Source organism: Tursiops truncatus, chromosome 20 (genome assembly GCF_011762595.2).
Source record: "Tursiops truncatus isolate mTurTru1 chromosome 20, mTurTru1.mat.Y, whole genome shotgun sequence".
Lineage (NCBI taxonomy): Eukaryota > Metazoa > Chordata > Mammalia > Artiodactyla > Delphinidae > Tursiops > Tursiops truncatus.
In genome coordinates this window covers 16909212-16931734 of record NC_047053.1, presented here as the reverse complement: position 1 = coordinate 16931734, position 22523 = coordinate 16909212, and the positions used below count along the sequence as shown (strand labels likewise).

Below are 22523 nucleotides of genomic sequence, written 5' to 3'. Positions count from 1 at the left end.
AGAGTGGAGCAGAAGTTGTCATAAATCTGGTCTTATTTTATAAAGCCCCTAATGAAAGTTTTCCCTTTTACATTATTTCATGTAATTTAAAAACAATGTAAATTGTTTTCTCAGTAAGATAAAATGTGAAACGTTCTGAAGAAATCAACTAAAATTTATGCTATTATTATTATTATTTTTTTTTTTTGCGGTACGCGGGCCTCTCACTATTGCGGCCTCTCCCGTTGCGGAGCACAGGCTTCCAACGCGCAGGCTCAGCGGCCATGGCTCACGGGCCCAGCCGCTCCGCGGCATGTGGGATCTTCCCGGACCGGGTCACAAACCCGTGTACCCTGCATTGGCAGGCAGACTCTCAACCACTGCGCCACCAGGGAAGCTGCTATGCTATTATTTTTAAAACATAAAATCAAATAAATGGTCATTCATATAGTACCAAAGATGTCTCTGGAGACAACAATATTCATATCCACTGACCAAAGTAATTTCATGAAGAAAAAAATCCTTAACCCAAAAGACATCAAATAAAATACATTTACTTTACTACATGAACTGATAATTAAAAGAATTAGATGCTCATTAAAAAATGCAGCCTCGTTTGTGCATAGCCTGGGTCAAACAATCCTTTGTATCAGAAAGATAAAAACAAAATAATCATATTTAAGTACTTATGTACTTCTCCAAAAGATGAACAGTTAGGTGGTTGATAAATGTGAAAACCTGATTGTATATAATAATCACCATATTTGGTGGGGGGGGGGGGGTACATAAAAAAACCAAACAGATTGTCATATGTTATTTTAAAAAGTGATAAGACAATTGTACCATTTTAGAAAAAATAAAAAGGCAGAGTTAAAAAATAGTTAAACTAATATCTTAGAAAACCATCCACAAGGAAGGTCAAATTCATTTTCAACATTTTTCAATGTATAAAATGAATGAACAGTAGGCGCAATAAAAAGAACCACAGATTCTTCACGAGGTGAATGTTAAAATGTGGAGCCTAAGCTCAAATACACAGAAATGGGTAAAGGCCAGGTCTAATGTGCACGAGGTTTTCCATCCTACAGCAAATCTGAGATATATGGGTACATTCAACACTAAATTAAAAAAAAATTTCTTTTGGTCCATTCTGTTGCGTGTGCACCTCTTGCAATAAATTTGAGTCAGCACCAATGACAGCTCTGCAGTCCTCCTATGTGGTACTGATCAGGTGGTTGCAGAGCTTCAGCTCACAGCAACACAATGCAGCTGAGCAGGCAAGCACAGCCCACAGCCAGAAGCGGTTCCTACTTTCCAGAACAAGGCGACCTTTAAGCTTAAGTTTCCCGGAGAAAATGAGATGCTGATGTAGAAGACAACACTATGGTAAGCTGTTATTTAAATCAGTAAAAAATCGACTTCGGAATTTTTTTCTTTTTCCTTTTCTTAAGAGAAAGTCAACGTTAGGATTGAATATATATTCAATAGCAAGTGCATGCACCAGAAATTTGCTGCAGTGTCAGTTGAGGGATTTCTTTCTAATATTCATTCACTTTGTAAATATACACATTGTTTTCCTTTAGAATCGGCACTGAAAAGAAATCACTTTATAAAATGTGAGATTTAAAGGTATGGTGTTGGTCAGATTTTTCAAGTGCCTTAAAATGTTTTGCAAGGATATATTTATCCTGAAAAGACAAAGATGCATTTCAAAGTATTGTCTTAATATCTAAATAAAATCTCATCCTACATACACATTGACTATTTTATTACTGCAGAGATCTGAAAAAAACCAAAAACCAAAAATAAAAATAAACAACCAAAACAGACACGACAGCCATTTTTTTCCCATCTGAGTAAGGAAGAATATTATCAGAAATAGTAATAGCTTAAGATTCCGACTCTTTATTTGCCGAGAATGCCATTTTATAATATCAACATTCTGGGAAGATAAATAAGAAAGACTATGGTAAAAGAAGGGAGAAAATAAATGAGAAAATGCAGAAGACAGTAGGGGGAGAGAGTCTCTATCACATAGCCCCAATTGAAGGATTAAGCATTTGGACTATAAATGAAGGGGAGCTTTGTTAGTTTAATCACTGGAACAATTATAAAAGAGCTCAACAACAACGAGGTTTATTGAAAATTTTGCCTAATGCTAACTGACCCATGCAGATGCCTAATTGTATTTGCATATTAAAAGAAGGGTGTATCTGTTTGTTTCCAGGCTTTGATGGAATATCAGATATTGAAAATGTCTCCCAGCCTGTTCATCCTTCTGTTTCTCACACCTGGTATTTTATGCATTTGCCCTCTCCAATGTATATGCACCGAGAGGCACAGGCATGTGGACTGTTCAGGCAGAAACTTGACTACATTACCATCTGGACTGCAAGAGAATATTATCCATTTAAATCTGTCTTATAACCACTTTACTGATCTGCATAACCAGTTAACCCAGTACACCAATCTGAGGACCCTGGACATTTCAAACAACAGGCTTGAAAGCTTGCCTGCTCAGTTACCTCGGTCCCTCTGGAACATGTCTGCTGCTAACAACAACATTAAACTGCTTGAAAAATCTGATACTGCTTATCAATGGAACCTTAAATATCTGGATGTTTCTAAGAATATGCTGGAAAAGGTTGTCCTCATTAAAAATACACTGAGAAGTCTTGAGGTTCTCAACCTCAGTAGTAACAAACTCTGGACAGTTCCAACCAACATGCCCTCCAAACTGCATACTGTGGACCTGTCTAACAATTCCTTGACACAAATCCTTCCAGGAACATTAATAAACCTGACAAATCTCACACATCTTTACCTGCACAACAATAAGTTCACATTCATTCCAGATCAAGCTTTTGACCAGCTCTTTCAGTTGCAAGAGATAACCCTTTACAATAACAGGTGGTCATGTGACCATAAACAAAACATTACTTACTTACTTAAGTGGATGATGGAAACAAAAGCCCATGTAATAGGGACTCCCTGTTCTAGCCAGATATCACCTTTGAAGGAACATAACACATATCCCACACCTTCTGGATTTACCTCAAGCTTGTTCACTGTAAGCGGGATGCAGACAGTGGACACCATTAACTCTCTGAGTATGGTAACTCAATCCAAAGTGACCAAAATACCCAAACAATATCGAACAAAGGAAACAACGTTTGGTGCCACTCTAAGCAAAGACACCACCTTTACTAGCACTGACAAGGCTTTTGTGCCCTATCCAGAAGATACATCCACAGAAACGATCAATTCACATGAAGCAGCAGCTGCAACTCTAACTATTCACCTCCAAGATGGAATGGTTACAAACACAAGCCTCACTAGCTCAACAAAACCATCCCCAACACCCATGACCCTAAGTATCACTAGTGGCATGCCAAATAATTTCTCTGAAATGCCTCAACAAAGCACAACCCTTAACTTACGGAGGGAAGAGACAACCACAAATGTAAAGACTCGCTTACCTTCTTCTGTGGCAAGTGCTTGGAAAGTAAATGCTTCGTTTCTCTTAATGCTCAATGCTGTGGTCATGCTGGCTGGCTAAGGGTCTGCATTTTCTGAAATTAATGAAAGAACTCCTCCCTGATGTATAGTTGGGAAGATATGCCCCTATCTAACCAGTGACTCAAGCTATATTATGTATTCAAGAAAGCCAGTCTCACATTTCCGACTCTGATGTGAATGAAGCAACTCGTCTTAATGAAGAAGTGCACAATGTCTCGGTACTTGCTGCTACTTTACTGTCTTAATGAAGTAAAACTAATGAGTTTCTTTTTTTTAAATGAAATGTTTTCTTTTTAAGGCTTCAATTTACTGCACAAAATATAAAGCATCTCAACTTTAATATGTATTTTATGTATGTTTACACTGTCAAACATCTGGGAAAAAATAAAAGGTCTATGCTCATAACTGTGTCACTGGCTTTCTAGTCATACCAACTTAATCTACTTGGTAGAATCAAAATGACTTAACCTTTTTTTGTTCTAGGGTACCTTGGTAAAGTCTTTATGGCAAATGTAATATTGGAGGTATCCAACAGTTCTGTCACCACATAAAGTAAAACTGTGGTTGCCTCCCTATGAATGGTTATGTCACATCATTATTTTGCACACAAGCCATGATTGTTTTAAATCTAAATGATGTCCTGCTTCTGAGGAACTCTTGGCTACTTTACAGATTATATAATGGACAAAAGCTCTTCAAAAAGCTAGAAGACACTAGGCTTTGCATTTTAATAAGTAAAGTTTAATGGCGTTGTTTTTTGTATTTAAGGGAAGTATTAAAAATGTAATAAAACTTTCAAGCTTAAAGACATGTTAAAATATTTAAAAAATTAAAAGCATCCTATATGCAGGAGAGGGAAACTTATCTTTTGCACATTGGAAGTTAGAATCTGACTTACCTAAGTTAAAAATAAGATTAGTTCCAGGATAAAATCATGGGGGTCTAACACACATGGGCAGTACTAAGGAAGGGAAGGAAAAGGAAAGGAGAAAGGGAAAGAAGGCTGGGATTCATCTGGTGCTACGACCAGGTGATGAACCCAATAAAAGAGACAATAGGAATACAGCTGGGCATGGGACAGATCTTGACACTCCAAACTGCACTGGGACTTCAACTAGAAGAAAACAGAATTTTCTACAAATATACAAGTAAGCCACCTTTTGAATCAGAGAAACACATAAGTAATAGCCAAGAGTCAGAAAAAGAGGCCCAGCAACACAGCTAGATTAAAATGCAAGACAGCATAACTGAAATGGGTGAGCCACAAATGAGGAATTTAATTTGTGAGACATAAGGAAGAATCTATTTCAAGCATTCTTAGAGTTGGTAAAAGACTACAGATAGAAATTTTGGGGCTCCTTCCTAAGGAATTTTAAAACTAAGATTTCTTTCCACATTTGGAAGCATTTCTATTCAGAGACAGAGAAAAGTAACAACCTTCTAATATGCTCTTTCTTTTTTCTTTCTTTAAGGGGCAGGCTTATGGAAAAATTACTTTTAAGCTTCAATGAAGCAGTTCCTCTCCTATACTGACTTAGTACAGTGACTCCTGAACATTTTTCTGCCCTGGCAAACCTAACTGGCTCGCTATTGTCAGGAGGGAATCTCACCATGAAGAAAAGAAATTATATGAAATAGTCCCTAAATGATTTGAAAATGGGCAAGCTGTTTCTCCTCCCTCCCAATCAACAATCTAGTATCTTCACCATCAATGGTAGAGGCTAATTGCTTAGATATTTCCTAATCTACCACATACTTGCATCTTGTTTTAAAAATCCACACACAGAATTGCACAGAAAGTAGGTTTCTTAAAAGTAACTGTCTTTCACTCTGAGGGTGCCAAAAATTCAATGCTGTCTTAGAAATCCTATGAGGAAAAGTGACCAAAAAGTGAAATTTTGTATTATAGCATTAGCAGCACCTATACATTATGCCAATCTTACTGATGTGTCTGCAAAATGCAGAGAAAAAAATGCAGTAAATTTACAAGTACAACATATGTCAACCACACAGACTCTTAAGTCCTCAGAAAGAAGTATTATCTAGCCTTATAGTAATTACATACTTCCTTCTAAGGAAATTGTGTTCTTATCATTACTGATGGTGGAGGGAACAGTATAGTATTTGCCACTCAAACAAGAACTACCATATTATTGGGCTCCATAAACATTTCAAAATGTATTATCCTCAGTGTCTATCTCTCAAGCTCGTAAGTTATATATCCATCCATCCATACCTAAGGTTTGATTTCATTTTACAAGTCACTTTTGTTTCTCCCCAGTCAAGAGAATTCAAATAAGAGCACAAATACAAAAGCAAATGCAATAAGGGATAAAATAGCGGTGAAGGGTATTGTGCTCTGGTGTCAAATGTTCTAGGCCTAAATCCTGTCTCTGCTGCTTCTCAACTGTACAACCCTGGGCAAGTTACCAATGCCCTAAGTCATATGGGCTGGCAGAACTTATTCAGAGTGGGTATTTTTTTCCTGAGGAATAAATGGCATAATTCATATACAGTCTTATCACAGTGTCTTGGCTCCCCACATTCTACACGCAGTAATTTTGCTGTTAGTATTATTATATGTGTGTGTCCAAACCCATGCTTTGAGAAATTCCCACATATGTAAACACCCAAGCGCCATACTCTAAGAGCAAGAAAATGAAATAGTATATTTTTTGCTTCAGTCCCTGATCCTTCACCCTCCAGGATTCAGGTTCAGATGTTAGTGAGACGGAGACCCAGAAGAAAGTCAGAGAAACATTCTCTTATCACAGCAGAATGAGAAAATGTCTTCTATGCCTAACTTAAAAGATGACAAATATGTGCTATTCAATGATCTTCCATAACAACGTTCTGAAGCAACAGCAAATTCCTTTACACCAAAAATGTCACACAAAAGTCAGTTTAAAACCTTTATAAGATTATTCCTTATGAAATACATTGTAAGAACTAGATAAGGAATGATACCATGTACTGTAAATGTCATGCTTAAAAGTGAAAAATTATATTTCTATTAAAATCAGAATCAAAACAACAATGCCCATTACCATCAACCTTTTAAACATTATTCCAGAATAAAAAACAACAGACATAGGGCTTCCCTCGTGGCGCAGTGGTTGAGAGTCCACCTGCTGATGCACGGGACACGGGTTCGTGCCCCGGTCCGGGAAGATCCCACATGCCACGGAGCGGCTAGGCCGTGAGCCACGGCTGCTGAGCCTGCACGTCCGGAGCCTGTGCTCCGCAACGGGAGAGGCCACAGCAGTGAGAGGCCCGCGTACCACACACACACACAAACAAATACTCAAAAAAGAAAAACGTAAAGGAGATTGTTAATCAAATGCTCATAAAATTGATAAGAAAAATACTTAGATTTCCCAATGGATAAGTGGGAAAAGGACACAAACAGAATGTTTAAAAGATAGGAAGCATGGGGATTGATAAGTATATGGGAATATGGCAAACCACATAATAACTGAGAAATAAAAATAAAATGTGATACCACGCTTATTACTGAAACAGCAAGCAATTTTTTAAAAAGTAAAAAAAAAAAAAATCAATGCTGGGGAAGACGTTAGGAAATAGTCACATTCACATACTGGTACAATTCTTTGGGACAGCAATTGGCAATTGCGATGAGAAAATAGCTATTCTGAGTTGCTGCCTAAGCATTTTACAGAATGACAACCCTACACAGACCCAGAGTCTGGACATTTAGATAAGGACTCAAATTAGGATTACCACCAGAAGTTCCCACTTTGCTTTTCCTGGGGCACCTTTTAAAATAAGCACTTAGAGTCAAGCCTGTAAAAATTTAAGTGACTGTCATCCCAACCACCTTGCAAGAGGTGCTTCCTACCCTGTACTGTATCTCTTGAACTGGGGAAGAGGACTGCTCTTCCCCCAGCTCACTGTGCACCCCCCCAGCCCCCGGCGACGTTTCTGGGATCTCTAAATAATAAATCTTGTGACTTTACTTCCTTTTTCTGAGTGTATTGAAACTGAGCCTTCAATCAAAATGACCCCAGGGGTTTTCACTTCTCTTGAAAATTGAGGGAGCTACTTGCCAACCCCGAGTGGGTGGCTTGTGCCTCCTCATTCAACAAGTCATAATCTGCACATCTTTAAATTAATATACCAATTAATGCAGGAGGGCAACACAGCAATGATCAAAAACCTAAAATATTTTAACCTTTAACCTAATAAATTCTAGGTAAATACCAGAAAAACAGAATGCTAAATATCTACCATTAGGAAACTGGTCAAGTACGTGATGACCCATGGGCCAGAATATTACATGTCCAATACAAATATTTATGTAGAGGTTTTTTTTAAGTTTGAAAAGTGGAAAATGCATATACTAGAAAGATAAGCAAAAACTATAGGATATATAAACATGCATGTTATAGAACTATGTATAAAAACAACAAAAAAGATAAATATACCAAAATGCTAATATGTATACCAAGTGTGTTTTATCACCTGCTTTGTCTTTGAAAAATGCAAGAGATCTTAGAAAAGAACTATTGAAACAGCTGTCCAAGGGCTCTAGGCTGAGTAAGAAAATGAGATGATGCAAAATGAACTGTGAATAGGAAGGGGTGGTTAGGAAACTAGAGGGTATCATGGAATAAAGATCAGAGACAGAGATGCACGATCAGATTTCTTGGAAGCACATACTTATTATATTAGCTTACGTTAGCTCTACATGGTTAACTGCTGTCAGGATTGTTCTCCAACAAATCTAACCAGACAAGCTCTTTTCTCTTCTAATAACAAAGCAAATGAACAACAACAACAAAAACCCCTCCAAAAAACTTTCAATAATTTCCCATGTCTCAGAATAAAATCTAAATTCTCAATATGGCTTACTATATGATCGGGCCCTTGCCACCCTTTACAGTATCATCGTAAGATTTTCCAGCTCCCTCACACTGTATAGTTCAAACAAAACATCTTTCTGTCCCTGTAATTCACCATGCTCCCTCCTGCCATCAGGCTCTCAGAGATTCTTCACGTCCTCACCACTACACTCCTTTCCCTCTTCTTCCCCTGGCAAACCTTTATTCATCCTTTTTATCTCTGTGTAGATTATCACCTCCTGCTAGGAGGTCTTTTTTCAGGGCAGGGTGGGGAGAGGGGCCAGCTTGATCTGAATTTATTAAATAAAACGATGAATTAATACAGATCAAAGATATGACTGGTGCACTAACAATAACCTACTTAAGACAGACCAAGTCAAACCTCAAGTCTTTCTTATTCTAGAGCTTAAGTTTCTTCCAATAGGTCAAAGTCTTAGCTTCATAGTCCAGGGAAAAGAGAGATGAAAGAAAAGTTATGAATGAAGGAGATTTGGCTAGGCTGCTACTTGTCATATAAGAAGTTAGTTCTGGGCAGTGGGGAGTTACCTTTGGAACAATTTCAGAGAACGGTTAATTCTGATACCTGTGAACAATTTAGTACACGTAGATTGCTCAAGGGAAATCAAGGAAACAAAAAAAAAGCCACCTCAATGTGTTAATAATGTGTTAAGCAGATTAGTCTGCTCCACACTTTAAAAACTGTGATACATTGGGGCTTCCCTGGTGGCGCAGTGGTTGAGAGTCTGCCTGCCGATGCAGGGGACGCGGGTTCGTGCCCCGGTCCGGGAGGATCCCACATGCCACGGAGCGGCTGGGCCTGTGAGCCATGGCCGCTGAGCCTGCGCGTCCGGAGCCTGTGCTCCGCAACGGGAGAGGCCACAACAGTGAGAGGCCCGCGTACCGCAAAAAAACCAAACCAAAACAAAAAAACTGTGATACAAGTGAGGTTCTTAAGAAGCTCATGTTTTACGAAATGTCACTTTGGTTCAACGGCCCCAACTCTGTTAAACACGTTCAGGAACCAGTTGAGACATATGCCCAATACACCCATTTATCTTTTCAATAAACCATGGCCTGATATTCTGAATTTGTTGGAAGTTATTGATGAAATCTAAGTACAGAAATTAAACATACACACACAAACACACAATAAAAGCAGCAAAACTGTAGTTTTTTCTGATCAAAACAATTCGAAGAGTATTTAAAGTACACTGGGATTTAATAGAAAGAGCGTGAGATAAGACTGTCACCAAAAGCCTGTGTTGTTATCTTGGGTAAACGATTAAATGTGTCCTCTGGTAAAAATCTTGTTAAGAACACGTGTTCCACATGGGTATTTTAAAGAATAGATAAAACATGTATATTAAAGCACTTTGTAGGTGCTACATAAATACTGTAAATATTACTCTTATGTCTTGTATAAGAGATTCTCGGTAATTAAAAAGATCAGAAATGGAGATAACTGAACCCATAGTGGTACATAATTCCCCATGTATCTGTCTTCTTTAGTTACACTTCAAATAACTAATTTACAAGGTTTGTTATTTATTTATTCCATGGAAAATATGATTTATCAGTAAAAAATTAGATATCTGAATATTTCAAATGGGTATCTCAAGGCCAAGTATCAAATAAATCTGATGAAATACTCAATACCAGGAAATGTAGTTCTTTACTTTGTGCTATTTTGTTGCCCATAGTCACAGCTCAAAAAAACAAAGTGAACACTTCTGGAAGGCTGAGGGAGTTCAAATGCCTGTCAAATGCTTGCCTCAACAGAAAATAAACTAAGATTTAATGGCTTTTCATCGAGAAAGAAAAGAACAAAACACCACTAAGGAAAAATAAAGATGCCATACACCACAAAAACCACTGGAAGGCCCTTCCTTGCCACCCAAAGCCTCAGTGACGACAACTGCACCTGAGACATTGTATAGTGTAAGAGTAACTGGCACACAGCCACACCCATTTACCAGTTCTATTATTTAGCATCAGATACTCAGCTGCATTTCCTCATACCAATGACAAATAAAGAAAGCCAATAAATGTTTAAAAATAATTTCATCTATCTACAGGCTCTAGTATTTCCTCATGGTATGGCTTTTCTACAATGAGTAAATGAAATCTTTCTTGCTTAACAAAGTATACTTTGATGAAGTGTTATTGAGTCTCTTGCCCTGAAATCATAAAAAATAAATCATAAAAAAAAAGCTGCAGGACATTAAATATAAACTTAGAAACACACTGTAAAGGCTAGTCTCTTTAAAACATAGTAAAAGTAATCAAAGGATGAAGGAGTCACCTGAAACTAGTAAAATATCTTCATATATTAACAATGAGTTGACTATAAACTGATTTAAATTTTAAACATAAATGTCACATATCTAAATTTCTTTACATTTTTCTTCAAAGCAGTTATGTTTGAGTCTTTAAACTCTTATTCCAATGAGGTTGTCATTAGTGAAAACACGTTTGGGGCCCCTCCTTTCAAATATTACTAAGAGCCAGTTTATATGTCACACAAGAAAAAACTCATCTTAAACAAATATATTACTAAATGACATTTTGCCTCATTAAAAATTTCAAATATGAAGATCTTCCCACCACATTTAAAAAGAACATGTTTTAGACTTTGACAACACGTCCAAAAATGTATTTCCCTAAAAATGTGTACTCAAAGGCATCAGGGTTTGAAGTAAGTACATCACCTCCAACAGCGGCTCTTCTGAAGGGAGCAATATTCACTTGGATGTATTTACCCTTAGATGCTTGTTTTAGAATTTTTCCCTATTGTTTCATAAAATCAAACCTCATAAATACATCTCAGGATTATTTCCTTTCAAGGATTATATATTTACACTAAAAGAGGTGAACCACAGTTGATTCAAAAAAAACAACTGTGTTTTCATAAAAATAGATGGATTGCAGCCACTGTTTCTTTTTAAGTACTGTCTAGTCATAAATCACTAAATCATCCTTGATGAGTAAACCAAAGCCTTGTTTCACTAACAGCCAAGGCCACTATACTTCTATAAACCAAGAATCACAGAAAACAAAACCACTCGAGTAATCTTTTGGTTCAAATCAGGACTCCAACTCTAATCACTGTTACTAAATCAAGTCTTCTTCCTTTAAACTAGAGTCATGTGTGTCCATAATTAAAACTGGCGATTAGTCTTAACACTAGCACTGAATGATTACATACATATAATAATTAAAAGCTAAGTTCATTTATTAAGCGTTCTATGAAATGCCACATGCTCTGCTAGATTCTCTGTGTATCCAGATAAAGACATCTAAGATCTAGGAGCTAAAAGTCCAATAGATGAACAGGAAAATAATATCCTATGTACCCACATGTTTATTGCAACATTATTAAAAATAGCTAAGATGTGGAAACAACCTAAGTATCCATCAATGGGCAAACGGATAAAGAAAATGTGGTGTAAAAAGACCCCGAAGAGCCAAAGCAATCTTGAGAAACAAAAACGGAGCTGGAGGAATCAGGCTCCCGGACTTCAGACAATACTACAAAGCTACAGTAATCAAGACACTATGGTACTGGCAAAAAAAAAACAAACCAGAAATATAGATCAATGGAACAGGATAGAAACCCCAGAGATAAACCCATGCACATATGGTCACCTTATCTTTGATAAAGGAGGCAAGAATATACAGTGGAGAAAAGACAGCCTCTTCAATAAGTGGTGCTGGGAAAACTGGACAGCTATATGTAAAAGAATGAAATTAGAACACTCCCTAACACCATACACAAAAATAAACTCAAAATGGATCAAAGACCTAAATGTAAGGCCAGACACTATCAAACTCTGAGAGGAAAACATAGGCAGAACACTCTATGATATAAATCACAGCAAGATCCTTTTTGACCCAGCTCTTAGAGAAATGGAAATAAAAACAAAAAATAAACAAATGGGACCTAATGAAACTTAAAAGCTTTTGCACAGCAAAGGAAACCATAAACAAGACGAAAAGACAATCCTCAGAATGGGAGAAAATATTTGCAAATGAAGCAACTGACAAAGGATTAATTGCCAAAATTTACAAGCAGCTTATGCAGCTCAATATGAAAAAAACAAACAACCCAATCCAAAAATGGGCAGAAGACCTAAACAGACATTTCTCCAAAGAAGATATACAGACTGCCAACAAACACATGAAAGAATGCTCAACATCACTAATCATTAAAGAAATGTAAATCAAAACTACAATGAGATATCATCTCACACCGGTCGGAAGGCCATCATCAAAAAACCTACAAACAATAAATGCTGGAGAGGGTATGGAGAAAAGGGAACCCTCATACACTGTTGGTGGGAATGTAAATTGATACAGCCACTATGGAGAACAGTATGGAGGTTCTGTAAAAAACTAAAAATAGAAATACCATATGACCCAGCAATACCACTACTGGGCATATAACCTGAGAAAACTGTAATTCAAAAAGAGTCATGTACCACAATGTTCACTGCAGCTCTATTTACAATAGCCAGGACACGGAAGCAACCTAAGTGTCCATCGACAGATGAATGGATAAAGAAGATGTGGCACATATATACAATGGAATATTATTCAGCCATAAAAAGAAATGAAATTGAGCTATTTGTAGTGAGGTGGATGGGCCTAGAGTCTGCCATACAGAGTGAACTAAGTCAGAAGGAGAAAAACAAATACCAGATGCTAACACATATATATGGAATCTAAAAAGAAATGGTCATGAAGAACCTAGGGGCAAGATGGGAATAAAGACGCAGACCTACTAGAGAATGGACTTGAGGACACGGGGAGGGGGAAGGGTAAGCTGGGACAAAGTGAGAGAGTGGTAGTGTATATATGGCCATATATACACTACCAAATGTAAAACAGATAGCTAGTGGGAAGCAGTCGCACAGCACAGGGAGATTAGCTCGGTGCTTTGTGATCACCTAGAGGGGTGGGATAGGGAGGGTGGGAGGAAGGGAGATGCAAGAGGGCAGAGATATGGGGATATATGTATAACTGATTCACTTTGCTATAAAGCAGAAACTAACACACCATTGTAAAGCAATTATACTCCAATAAAAATGTTAAGACAAATAAATAAATAAAAATAAAAGTGATGCATTCTGAACAGCCTAACACTTGTATGAGGCTCTGCTTCAGCAAGTCACAATGCCACAGTCATTTCTCCTTAATGACTGAAAGTGATTCAAGAGATGGGTTACCCACCAGAGAAGGCTCTTCATGCTGAAAAATCTGTGCATATAAAAATATATTTAAGACCACAAGTATGAAAATTATCAAGTAGCGAAAGATATGGAAAGACTCAGGAACTGTCACAGCTTGGAGAAGACGAAGGACACAGCAACTATATGTAATGTGGGATCCTAACTGGATTGTGGAACTGAAACGGGATATAAGGGGGAAACTAGAATTTGAAGAAGTCTTTAGTTCGGCTGACAGGAGTATACTAATATTAATTTCCTGGTTTGATCATTGTACTGTGGTTTTGAAAATTATAAACACTATGGGAATCTGAGTGAAGGGTATGTGTGAACTCTCCGTACTATATATTTGAAACTTTTCTGTAAGTTTGAAGTTATTAAAAAAAAAAGGCTTTATTATAGAAGAAAAAAAATATATATTTAATAGCAAAAAAAGAAAATGTGGTGTATATATGTATGTACACACACACACACACACACACACACTATGGTTGCCAGGGACTAAGAGGGTTGAGGGGAGGGAGAATGGGGAGTGACTGCTGATGAGTACGGGGTTTCTTTTTGCGGTGACGAAATGTTTAAAATTACGTAGTGGTGATGATTGCCCAACTGTGTGAATATACTAAACACCACTAAATTGTACACTTTTAAAAGGGTAAACTTTATGTGAATTATATCTCAGTAAAGCTGTTTTTTTTTCTTAACTTGCCTAGAGGAATGAGAGTCAGGTTACTGAGATGGGTCTTGAATCAAAAGTAGGAGTTCGCCCTCTATTAACGGCACCCAAAGCCAATGGTAAGCCTATGCAAAATCACAGAGGCATGCCAGAGTAGGAAAATGGTGAGATGGTCAGTGTTGCCGAAGCAAAGGCGAGACATCTTTCTACAGCTGTTACTACACACTGTGATGACTAGTCTTCTATTATTAAACTTAAATGACCAATTGAGAAAGTTATTTTAAGACTTTATTAACCAGTATAGGAGGTAATGTGCAGAATGCTCATTTGGCATTCTGAGCTCTCTGGGCAGACTTTGTGGCTTTGCCAGCTCCTAGAGTCTTCTTCACAACTGCCCTTAAAGATACCCTCAGCAATGTGTCATGAGCACACTTTCCTGAGAACAGCCCAGGAAGCACACAAGGCTTACTTGGAACCACATCGATGACGACAGCATCATGAGATTTCCAGAATAAGGCCAGCATCTCTAGCCTCTTACCAAAATGACTTTCAATCTCCTGCTTTAGTTCAGCAATCTTGCAACTACTGTGAACAGTGTAAAAGATTATGAAGAGACTTGTATGACGCTAAGGAAAAAAGGTTTATCTTCTAAGTCAGTGGTTTCTTGAAGTGTGGTACCTATATGATGGGGTGGTATATGAAACAGTCATTTAATAATTCCGTATTTCTTTTTTACTGTTATCTTTTGTTTGCTGGTTTTCTAGTTATGGCAGTCAATACTGATTTTCTGTTTATGGTATAATACAAAATTTCCCTTAAGAAAAAAGTCAATAAAAAATATTGAGTAACTAATAGGATAGATCTTACAAAGAAACGCAAAAACCCCAGAGGTGGTATATGAATGCCTTAAGTATAAAAACTTAGTTAATAGAGCACATAAAAGGTTTTATCTAAAAGTTACACAGTCATATTTTAGAGAGATCATTCTGGCAGTAATGTGGAAGAAGGAGGGGATGGGGTAACATACCGGTGACAAAGAATCCAAATAGGAAGTTATTTCAACAGCCTAGAACAGAGTGCAGCAAACTATGGTCCACTGGCGATATCCTGCCCACATGCTACTTGGGGCCTGTTTTTGTACGACCTGCAAGCTAAAAATGGCTTTTATATTTTTAAAGAGCAGATAAAAACCAAAAGCCAAACAAAACAAGAAAAAAAGAAAAACTTTATGTGGTTTATAAAGCCTAAAATATTTACTACTGCTCCTTTGAAAAACAAGTTTGCTAACCCCAGCTTAGACAACTGATAAAGCTACAAACTGAGTCTGTAATGTAAGGATAAAGTACAAAAAATTTTTTGAGGCAGAATCAACAGGACTTAGTGATTAATCAGATGTATGTGGTTAAGAGAAATGAAGATTGATCTTTAGCCTTCCATTTAAAACTCAAGGTGGATGAAGATACCATTATCCAAGAGAAGGAAACAGAAAAGCCTCTTTTTAAAATTAAATCGCTTTTCTTCATTTATAATGAAAAACAAGAATAAATAACAAGCCAAGATTAGATAACAGGCTTACGGTATTATACTGTAATAATACTGGAAGACAAACTTGTTCAAAGACAGACATTTCCCCTCAGAACGTGTATTTTGCCACTAAGGAGAAATGTGTTCTTTTTCCTGTATTAGATTCCTACAATGAAGAGGCTGAAATTTTACTGTAAAACTGCTTATGTACAATTCTAAAAGGTACTCACATTTAAGTCTAACATAACAATAGCCTGTTTTTGCACATCTGCAAATCCACTTTCTCAGGAAGTTTCCAAAAAGATTTTTGAAACCTAAGTGTCCACACTGAAAAGCCACTTGCTACTACATACTATTGAAAAAAAAAAAAGAAAGAAACAACAAGCACCAAATGGAGTCACTTCTGCTAAAACGGAGACTTAATACCTAAACTAACTGCAGTTACAGCCTTCTCCAGGAATGTAATCCTAACCAGTCAGAGTGAAATTTTCTGGTCAGCACCAAAAGGAAGACGAGATAATCTGCCACATAGACAGACCCTGTCCATCCCCCATGGTAGGTTACTTAAGCCTGAAATAACTTCTGTTTATGACTTCCTTGTCTTGCCTTTAAAAACTTTCCATAAATCTAAAAAAAACGGTACTGATGAACCTAGTGGCAGGGCAGGAGTAAAGACACAGACAGACACAGCGGGGGAAGGGGAAGCTGGGACGAAGTGAGAGAGTAGCATTGACATATATGCACTACCAAATGTAAAATGGATGGCTAGTGGGAAGCTGCTGAATAGCACAGGGAGATCAGCTCGATGCTTTGTGACAACCTAGAGGGGTGGGACAGGGAGGGTGGGAGGGAGACGCAAGAGGGAGGGGATATGGGGATATATGTATACATATTGTAAGGCCAACTGGCCCGAGGCAGGGGAACACAATCAGATTCACAGTTTGCATCAGACCGAAATTCTCCGGACCACCCAGTTCCAGAAACTGACCTGGGGACTTTGAACCCAGCCCAGCCTTCCCGCCTTTCGAGGGGCGGGACTAACGGTCCCCCAGGATACCCGAAAAGACCACCAAATAAGGAATACCCTGCGCCCTCCCAGATTCACCACAGCCCTTTCCCTTCTTCCCCTATAAAACCTTGCCCAACCCTCGCCCGGGTGCGACTTCTCTGGTCCCCTTTCTCTCGGACCAGTGAACCTCGCCCGGGAGCGCTCCCTAATAAAGCTCACTTGAAGCTTTCCTCTGTTTCATGGTGCCGTTTGTTAAGATCCGACCTTACACATATAGCTGATTCACTTTGCTGTACAGCAGAAACTAACACAACATTGTAAAGCAATTATACTCCAATAAAGCTGTGGAAAACAAAAACAAAAACTTTCCCTTTCCATAATCCTTTGGAGCTCCTCTCTACTTGTTAGACGGGATGCTGTCCGATTCATGAATTGTTCAAATAAAGCCAATTAGATCTTTACAATTTACTCGGTTGAATTTTTGTTATATAACACAGATAAAGGATATGAATGTACATTATGATCCACATCATACAAATAAAGAAATCCTCTCGAAACAGCTGCCAGAAAGTAGAAATAGGACTTTATAATGCAGGGAAAACTGCAAATGACCAAATGTCTATTATTTTAGACATCACTAATGATATCAGCCCTCAGACATGAAGAAACAAAGAGGTGTTTCAGCAAATTCCAGTGTTTGTTGTACCCTATTATGTACAAGTACTCACTGTGCTAGCAGGTACAAAGAATAAGAAGTAGTACCTGACCACCTAGAGGGGTGGGATAGGGAGGGTAGGAGGGAGGGAGACACAAGAGGGAAGAGATATGGGAACATATGTATATGTATACCTGATTCACTCTGTTATAAAGCAGAAACTAACACACCATTGTAAAGCAATTATACCCCAATAAAGATGTTAAAAAAAAAAAAAAAGTAGTAGTACCTGATCACAAGGAAGCCAGAATTTGGTTGAAGAAAGACTGAGGATACATCTATAGTAAAAAAACAGACTCTGATAAGTGCTCTAGAAGTACGAAGTCCTAAAATGTCTGATTCTGAAGTATAGAACTAAGGAAGGCTCTCATAAAAGGTGCTGCCATCAGAGTTAGACCTTGAAGGAAGAATGCAATGTTGAATGAGGAAGAAATACTTTGGGCAGATGGGGAAAGCTGCACAAAGATAAAGAAGTGGGAGGTATTTAAAGACCTAAATAATTGAAAATGATTTTTTGGGGGGCGGGGGAACATTTAAGTGGGGAGTGTTCAGAATTTTTAATTTTACTTAATTATCACCGAGAGGCTTGGGCAGCTTAAGATCAATAAGAAGACAATAAGAAATTCAAGGTTGGAGAGCCATTTGGCTGGGTAATGACGCAGTTAATCGAGAAAGAGATTATGAGAAAAATATGTATTGTCCAAAAAGCTCTTTCGACTTTTTCCATAAAATCTTACCAAAAAACCCAAACGAACATTTTAGCCAACCCAACATAGGAAGGGGAAAATGTTGAATTTAAAATTTTAAATAAGTTGAGATTGAGGTGTTTGAAGCATCAATAAAAAGTTATCTGTGCATTATCTTAGTACTCTGACTTATAATATCTACTCTGAGGCTTTTTATATTTACTTCTTAGGTCTGATCACACAAATCTCCAGTTAAGTTAGGTTCTACACAATATGTACCTAATATAAATAAGATTTAGCAAGCACTGGTTCTCTTCACTCAGGAGGAAAAAGAAACCTACATAGCAAAGTAAAACAAGTCAGGAACATGTACTGACTTGTGCTTCTGCCACTTAGGTAGCCATTTCCTTGTATGTCAACACCATTGTTCACAGCCCTGCAATTTCTTAAAAGAGCCGGCTAATGTGATGAAAACATTAGCACAATGCAACCCAACTTCCCTGTATACCACTTATCAAAGAAAAGGAGTGACCGAAAGATGAAATTCCTTTAAAGAATTCACTTAATGTGCTTCAATGTGGGTGATTTCATGTACTAAAAAAAACTTTGCAAACTCAATGTGAAAAGTATCACTTTCATATGCAATTCTTTTCTTATTTAGCTTTATGTTAATAAAGTTTAACTTCTTTTCTAATAGAATAATTATTTACTAGAAATTAAACTCCTAGAATGCTATATTCTTGAATTATTTTTAAAACTTCAAAATAATCCTAGCCAAAAACTACCTACCCTCTAAACATATATACAAGATGCTTTAAGAAAAAAAAAATCTATCTCTAATATACTTACTTGATTTTAAGTCATGATAATCACAGCAGGCAAAGAGTATATTCCTCCAGTTAGTGCTAATCCAATGAAGACATTCACTAATATACACATGGATAAGAGAAATAACAAAGTGGTATTCACAGGGTTCTTTAAATAAGACACTAGATTTTAGAGGAACTTTATTTGAATTCCTTGATTTCTGCCACAGTCCATCTGTTTGCACCAGTTTGGAAAGCACTCAATAGGTTATTTCCAAAGAGCAAATAGCAGGTCAAGTTTATAACATGTGACTTACTAATTTTATTTAAACAGCACACAGTGAGTGAGAAATTAGATCCCCCACGGGACACTGGAGAAAGCCTGAAGTTTTCATCTTCAAAGAAAAAACATCAAAAGGTAATATTAATTTGAAATTTTCTCAATTATACATTAGAACCAAAAGTAAATTTTAGCATATATTAGATTTCTAAAATTAAAGTTTGAGATTTAAGTTAAAAAAAAGAATAGTTATCCGTGTTCAACATGGGCTAGCTGCTTTATCTCAAATGTGGCAAACCACTAGATTTGAATATATGATTAAAAAAAATTAGCCTTACTTTAAAAATAGTTTACTAGTAAACATTTGGGATATGTCTATACTATGCCTATGTCATAGTCCCCATCTACTAAAGAACACTAGACTAAAGCTCAGATTCAAGTTCTAGTTCTGGTCATTTTTAGATATGCTTCCTTTTGCCTTTGTCTGAGCCCATCTGTAAAATGGAGGAGTTGATATCGATCTCTTCTGAATTTCCTTTTATCTTAAAAACTATGAAATTTGTTAAACCAAGGTTGGCATTTCCTCAGTGCTGAGATAAGGTTTCCTTCATTCCTCCTGCCCCCTCACCACCACTTTTAAAAAAGCAAGTTCTTAGATTTGCTTGTGATCCAAGTGTTATATTAATTTTCCATAATTATTTTGAAACAGGAAAATGATGTTCAAGCTATTACTCAGTCTGCTCCTCCTGTTGGTTGGTGACACTTTGCAGTCAACTCCAACACTGACGACCTCAAATTCTATGAGAGCTTCTAAGCAGATCAGCACAAATTCTGAGACAACCCCAAATTCCAAGACAACTCCAGAGCTCCAAACATCTCTGGATCCCAAGACAACTTCAAATCCCAGGACAACTCCAGAGCTCCAAACATCTCTGGATCCCAAGACAACTTCAAATCCCAGGACAACTCCAGAGCTCCAAACATCTCTGGATCCCAAGACAACTTCAAATCCCAGGACAACTCCAGAGCTCCAAACATCTCTGGATCCCAAGACAACTTCAAATCCCAGGACAACTCCAGAGCTCCAAACATCTCTGGATCCCAAGACAACTTCAAATCCCAGGACAACTCCAGAGCTCCAAACATCTCTGGATCCCAAGACAACTTCAAATCCCAGGACAACTCCAGAGCTCCAAACATCTCTGGATCCCAAGACAACTTCAAATCCCAGGACAACTCCAGAGCTCCAAACATCTCTGGATCCCAAGACAACTTCAAATCCCAGGACAACTCCAGAGCTCCAAACATCTCTGGATCCCAAGACAACTTCAAATCCCAGGACAACTCCAGAGCTCCAAACATCTCTGGATCCCAAGACAACTTCAAATCCCAGGACAACTCCAGAGCTCCAAACATCTCTGGATCCCAAGACAACTTCAAATCCCAGGACAACTCCAGAGCTCCAAACATCTCTGGATCCCAAGACAACTTCAAATCCCAGGACAACTCCAGAGCTCCAAACATCTCTGGATCCCAAGACAACTTCAAATCCCAGGACAACTCCAGAGCTCCAAACATCTCTGGATCCCAAGACAACTTCAAATCCCAAGACAACTCCAGACCTCCAAGCATCTCTGGATCCCAAGACAACTTCAAATCCCAAGACAACTTCAAATACCAAGACAACTTCAAATCTCAAGACAATTAAGTGTACAGAAGTGGCCCCAAAGACAGCCACAACCACGAACACGGAAAGCGGCGGCACCACAATGAATGCAGTGGACAGCACTCACTTTCTTTTCTATGTAATATTTTTGATGTTTTGTGTACACTCAGGCTGAAGTGGACTTGGACTGTTTGCATTGCTATCTCAGTTCACTATATCTGCTGAATGACAAGCACACTAGGAAAATTAAATTTATTTCAACTTACTTCTGAGTTAATTATCATATCCTAGTTCAATCTGGTTGTTTGCAAATTTTAATTGTGTAAGCTTAGTTATTACCTTAATATGACGGTTTCCTTCCTTATAAATGCTAAAAAAGGCAAAATACCACATGTTTGCCTTTTAAATGTTTGCAAAACTGAGTTGAAACTCAGGTTTTTACATTAAAGGTGTAACAGAAGAAATTATGTTGGCAACGTTTAACCAAAGTATGCTTCTGTCTGTGTGTGTGTGTGTGTGTGTGTGTGTGTGTGTGTGTGTGTGTGTGTAACGGATAGGGGGTTGGGGATGGGGACTGAGGAGTGGCGTGTGTTGTTTTTGTATTTATTTTATTTTTTATTAAATAGACAAAAGGATAAACTACAGTGCTCTACAACAGGGGTCCCCAACCCCTAGGCCTGTTAGGAACCGGGCCGCACAGCAGGAGGTGAGTGGTAGGCAAGCGAGGGAAGCTTCATCTGCCACTCCCCATCACCCGCATTACTGCCTGAACCATCACTCACATTACCACCTGAACCATTCCTCCTCCCCACCCCCGCCGGGTCTGTGGAAAAATTGTTCTTCCACAAAACCGGTCCCTGGTGCCCGCTGCTGTACAAAACAATACATCTATCTGTGTCACCATATTCCATGAATGTGTGATAGTAATACGTTGTTACAGTAAAAAAGGTTCCAATTCGGCTAACCTTTGGAATGCAGACTACAGCTGCTCCAAGGACAAAATTATTTTAGAGTAAACTTTTGTCCTTTATTGCAAAAGGTCATTTGTAAATCTGATGCCTAGAATTCAGAATTCTTCCCTACAGAAATATGTCCCATAACTACTGGTAAGATTTTCATGCTGGTCTACAAAGACTGATTTAACCTAAAAACCTAGTGTGTAATTTTAACAGTGATAATAAACATGTTATCTTTTTAATAATCATGTTATTAATAGTGCAGTTGTTAAGGTTTGAAACCCAACTCTGATTCTTACTAGTTGTACCACCATGAATTAAATACCTGACCAGTGAGACTCCCAAACAAACCAGTAATAAACTGACTATGAATGAATCACTTGGGGTGTCTGTTAGATATACAGATTAGGCTCTACCCTGAAATTTTGATTTGGCAGCCCAGGTAGGGCCTTGGGATATATACATTTGCTTGCTTTAATTTCCCAGGTCATTCTGATTGATACCTACATTTGTGAATGACTAACAATTTCTCTAAATTTCAGTTTACACACAAGTCAATCACTGGTAATAATAATAGCTCAGCAGGTTACTTTAAGGGTTAAATGAAAAAGTATATAATA

At 37.8% G+C, this 22523-nt stretch overlaps 3 protein-coding genes across 17 annotated transcripts in view; 2 read left to right on the top strand and 1 right to left on the bottom strand.

Moving 5' to 3' along the window:
* NF1 (neurofibromin 1) overlaps positions 1-22523 on the bottom strand; it is a 251357-nt gene that overhangs the window by 68910 nt on the left and 159924 nt on the right. The gene's annotated exons all lie outside the window — the stretch shown is intronic.
* Positions 1671-3897, top strand: OMG (oligodendrocyte myelin glycoprotein). The gene has a single exon (XM_019927068.3). It carries the CDS (start codon positions 2213-2215, stop codon positions 3536-3538), a length of 1326 nt encoding a protein of 441 aa, XP_019782627.2. The 5' UTR covers positions 1671-2212; the 3' UTR covers positions 3539-3897.
* On the top strand, positions 19334-21436 carry LOC117309383 (uncharacterized). Its single transcript, XM_033846695.2, has 2 exons — positions 19334-19419; positions 19991-21436. The coding sequence occupies exon 2, from the start codon at positions 19995-19997 to the stop codon at positions 21120-21122; it is 1128 nt and encodes a 375-aa protein (XP_033702586.1). The 5' UTR covers positions 19334-19419; positions 19991-19994; the 3' UTR covers positions 21123-21436.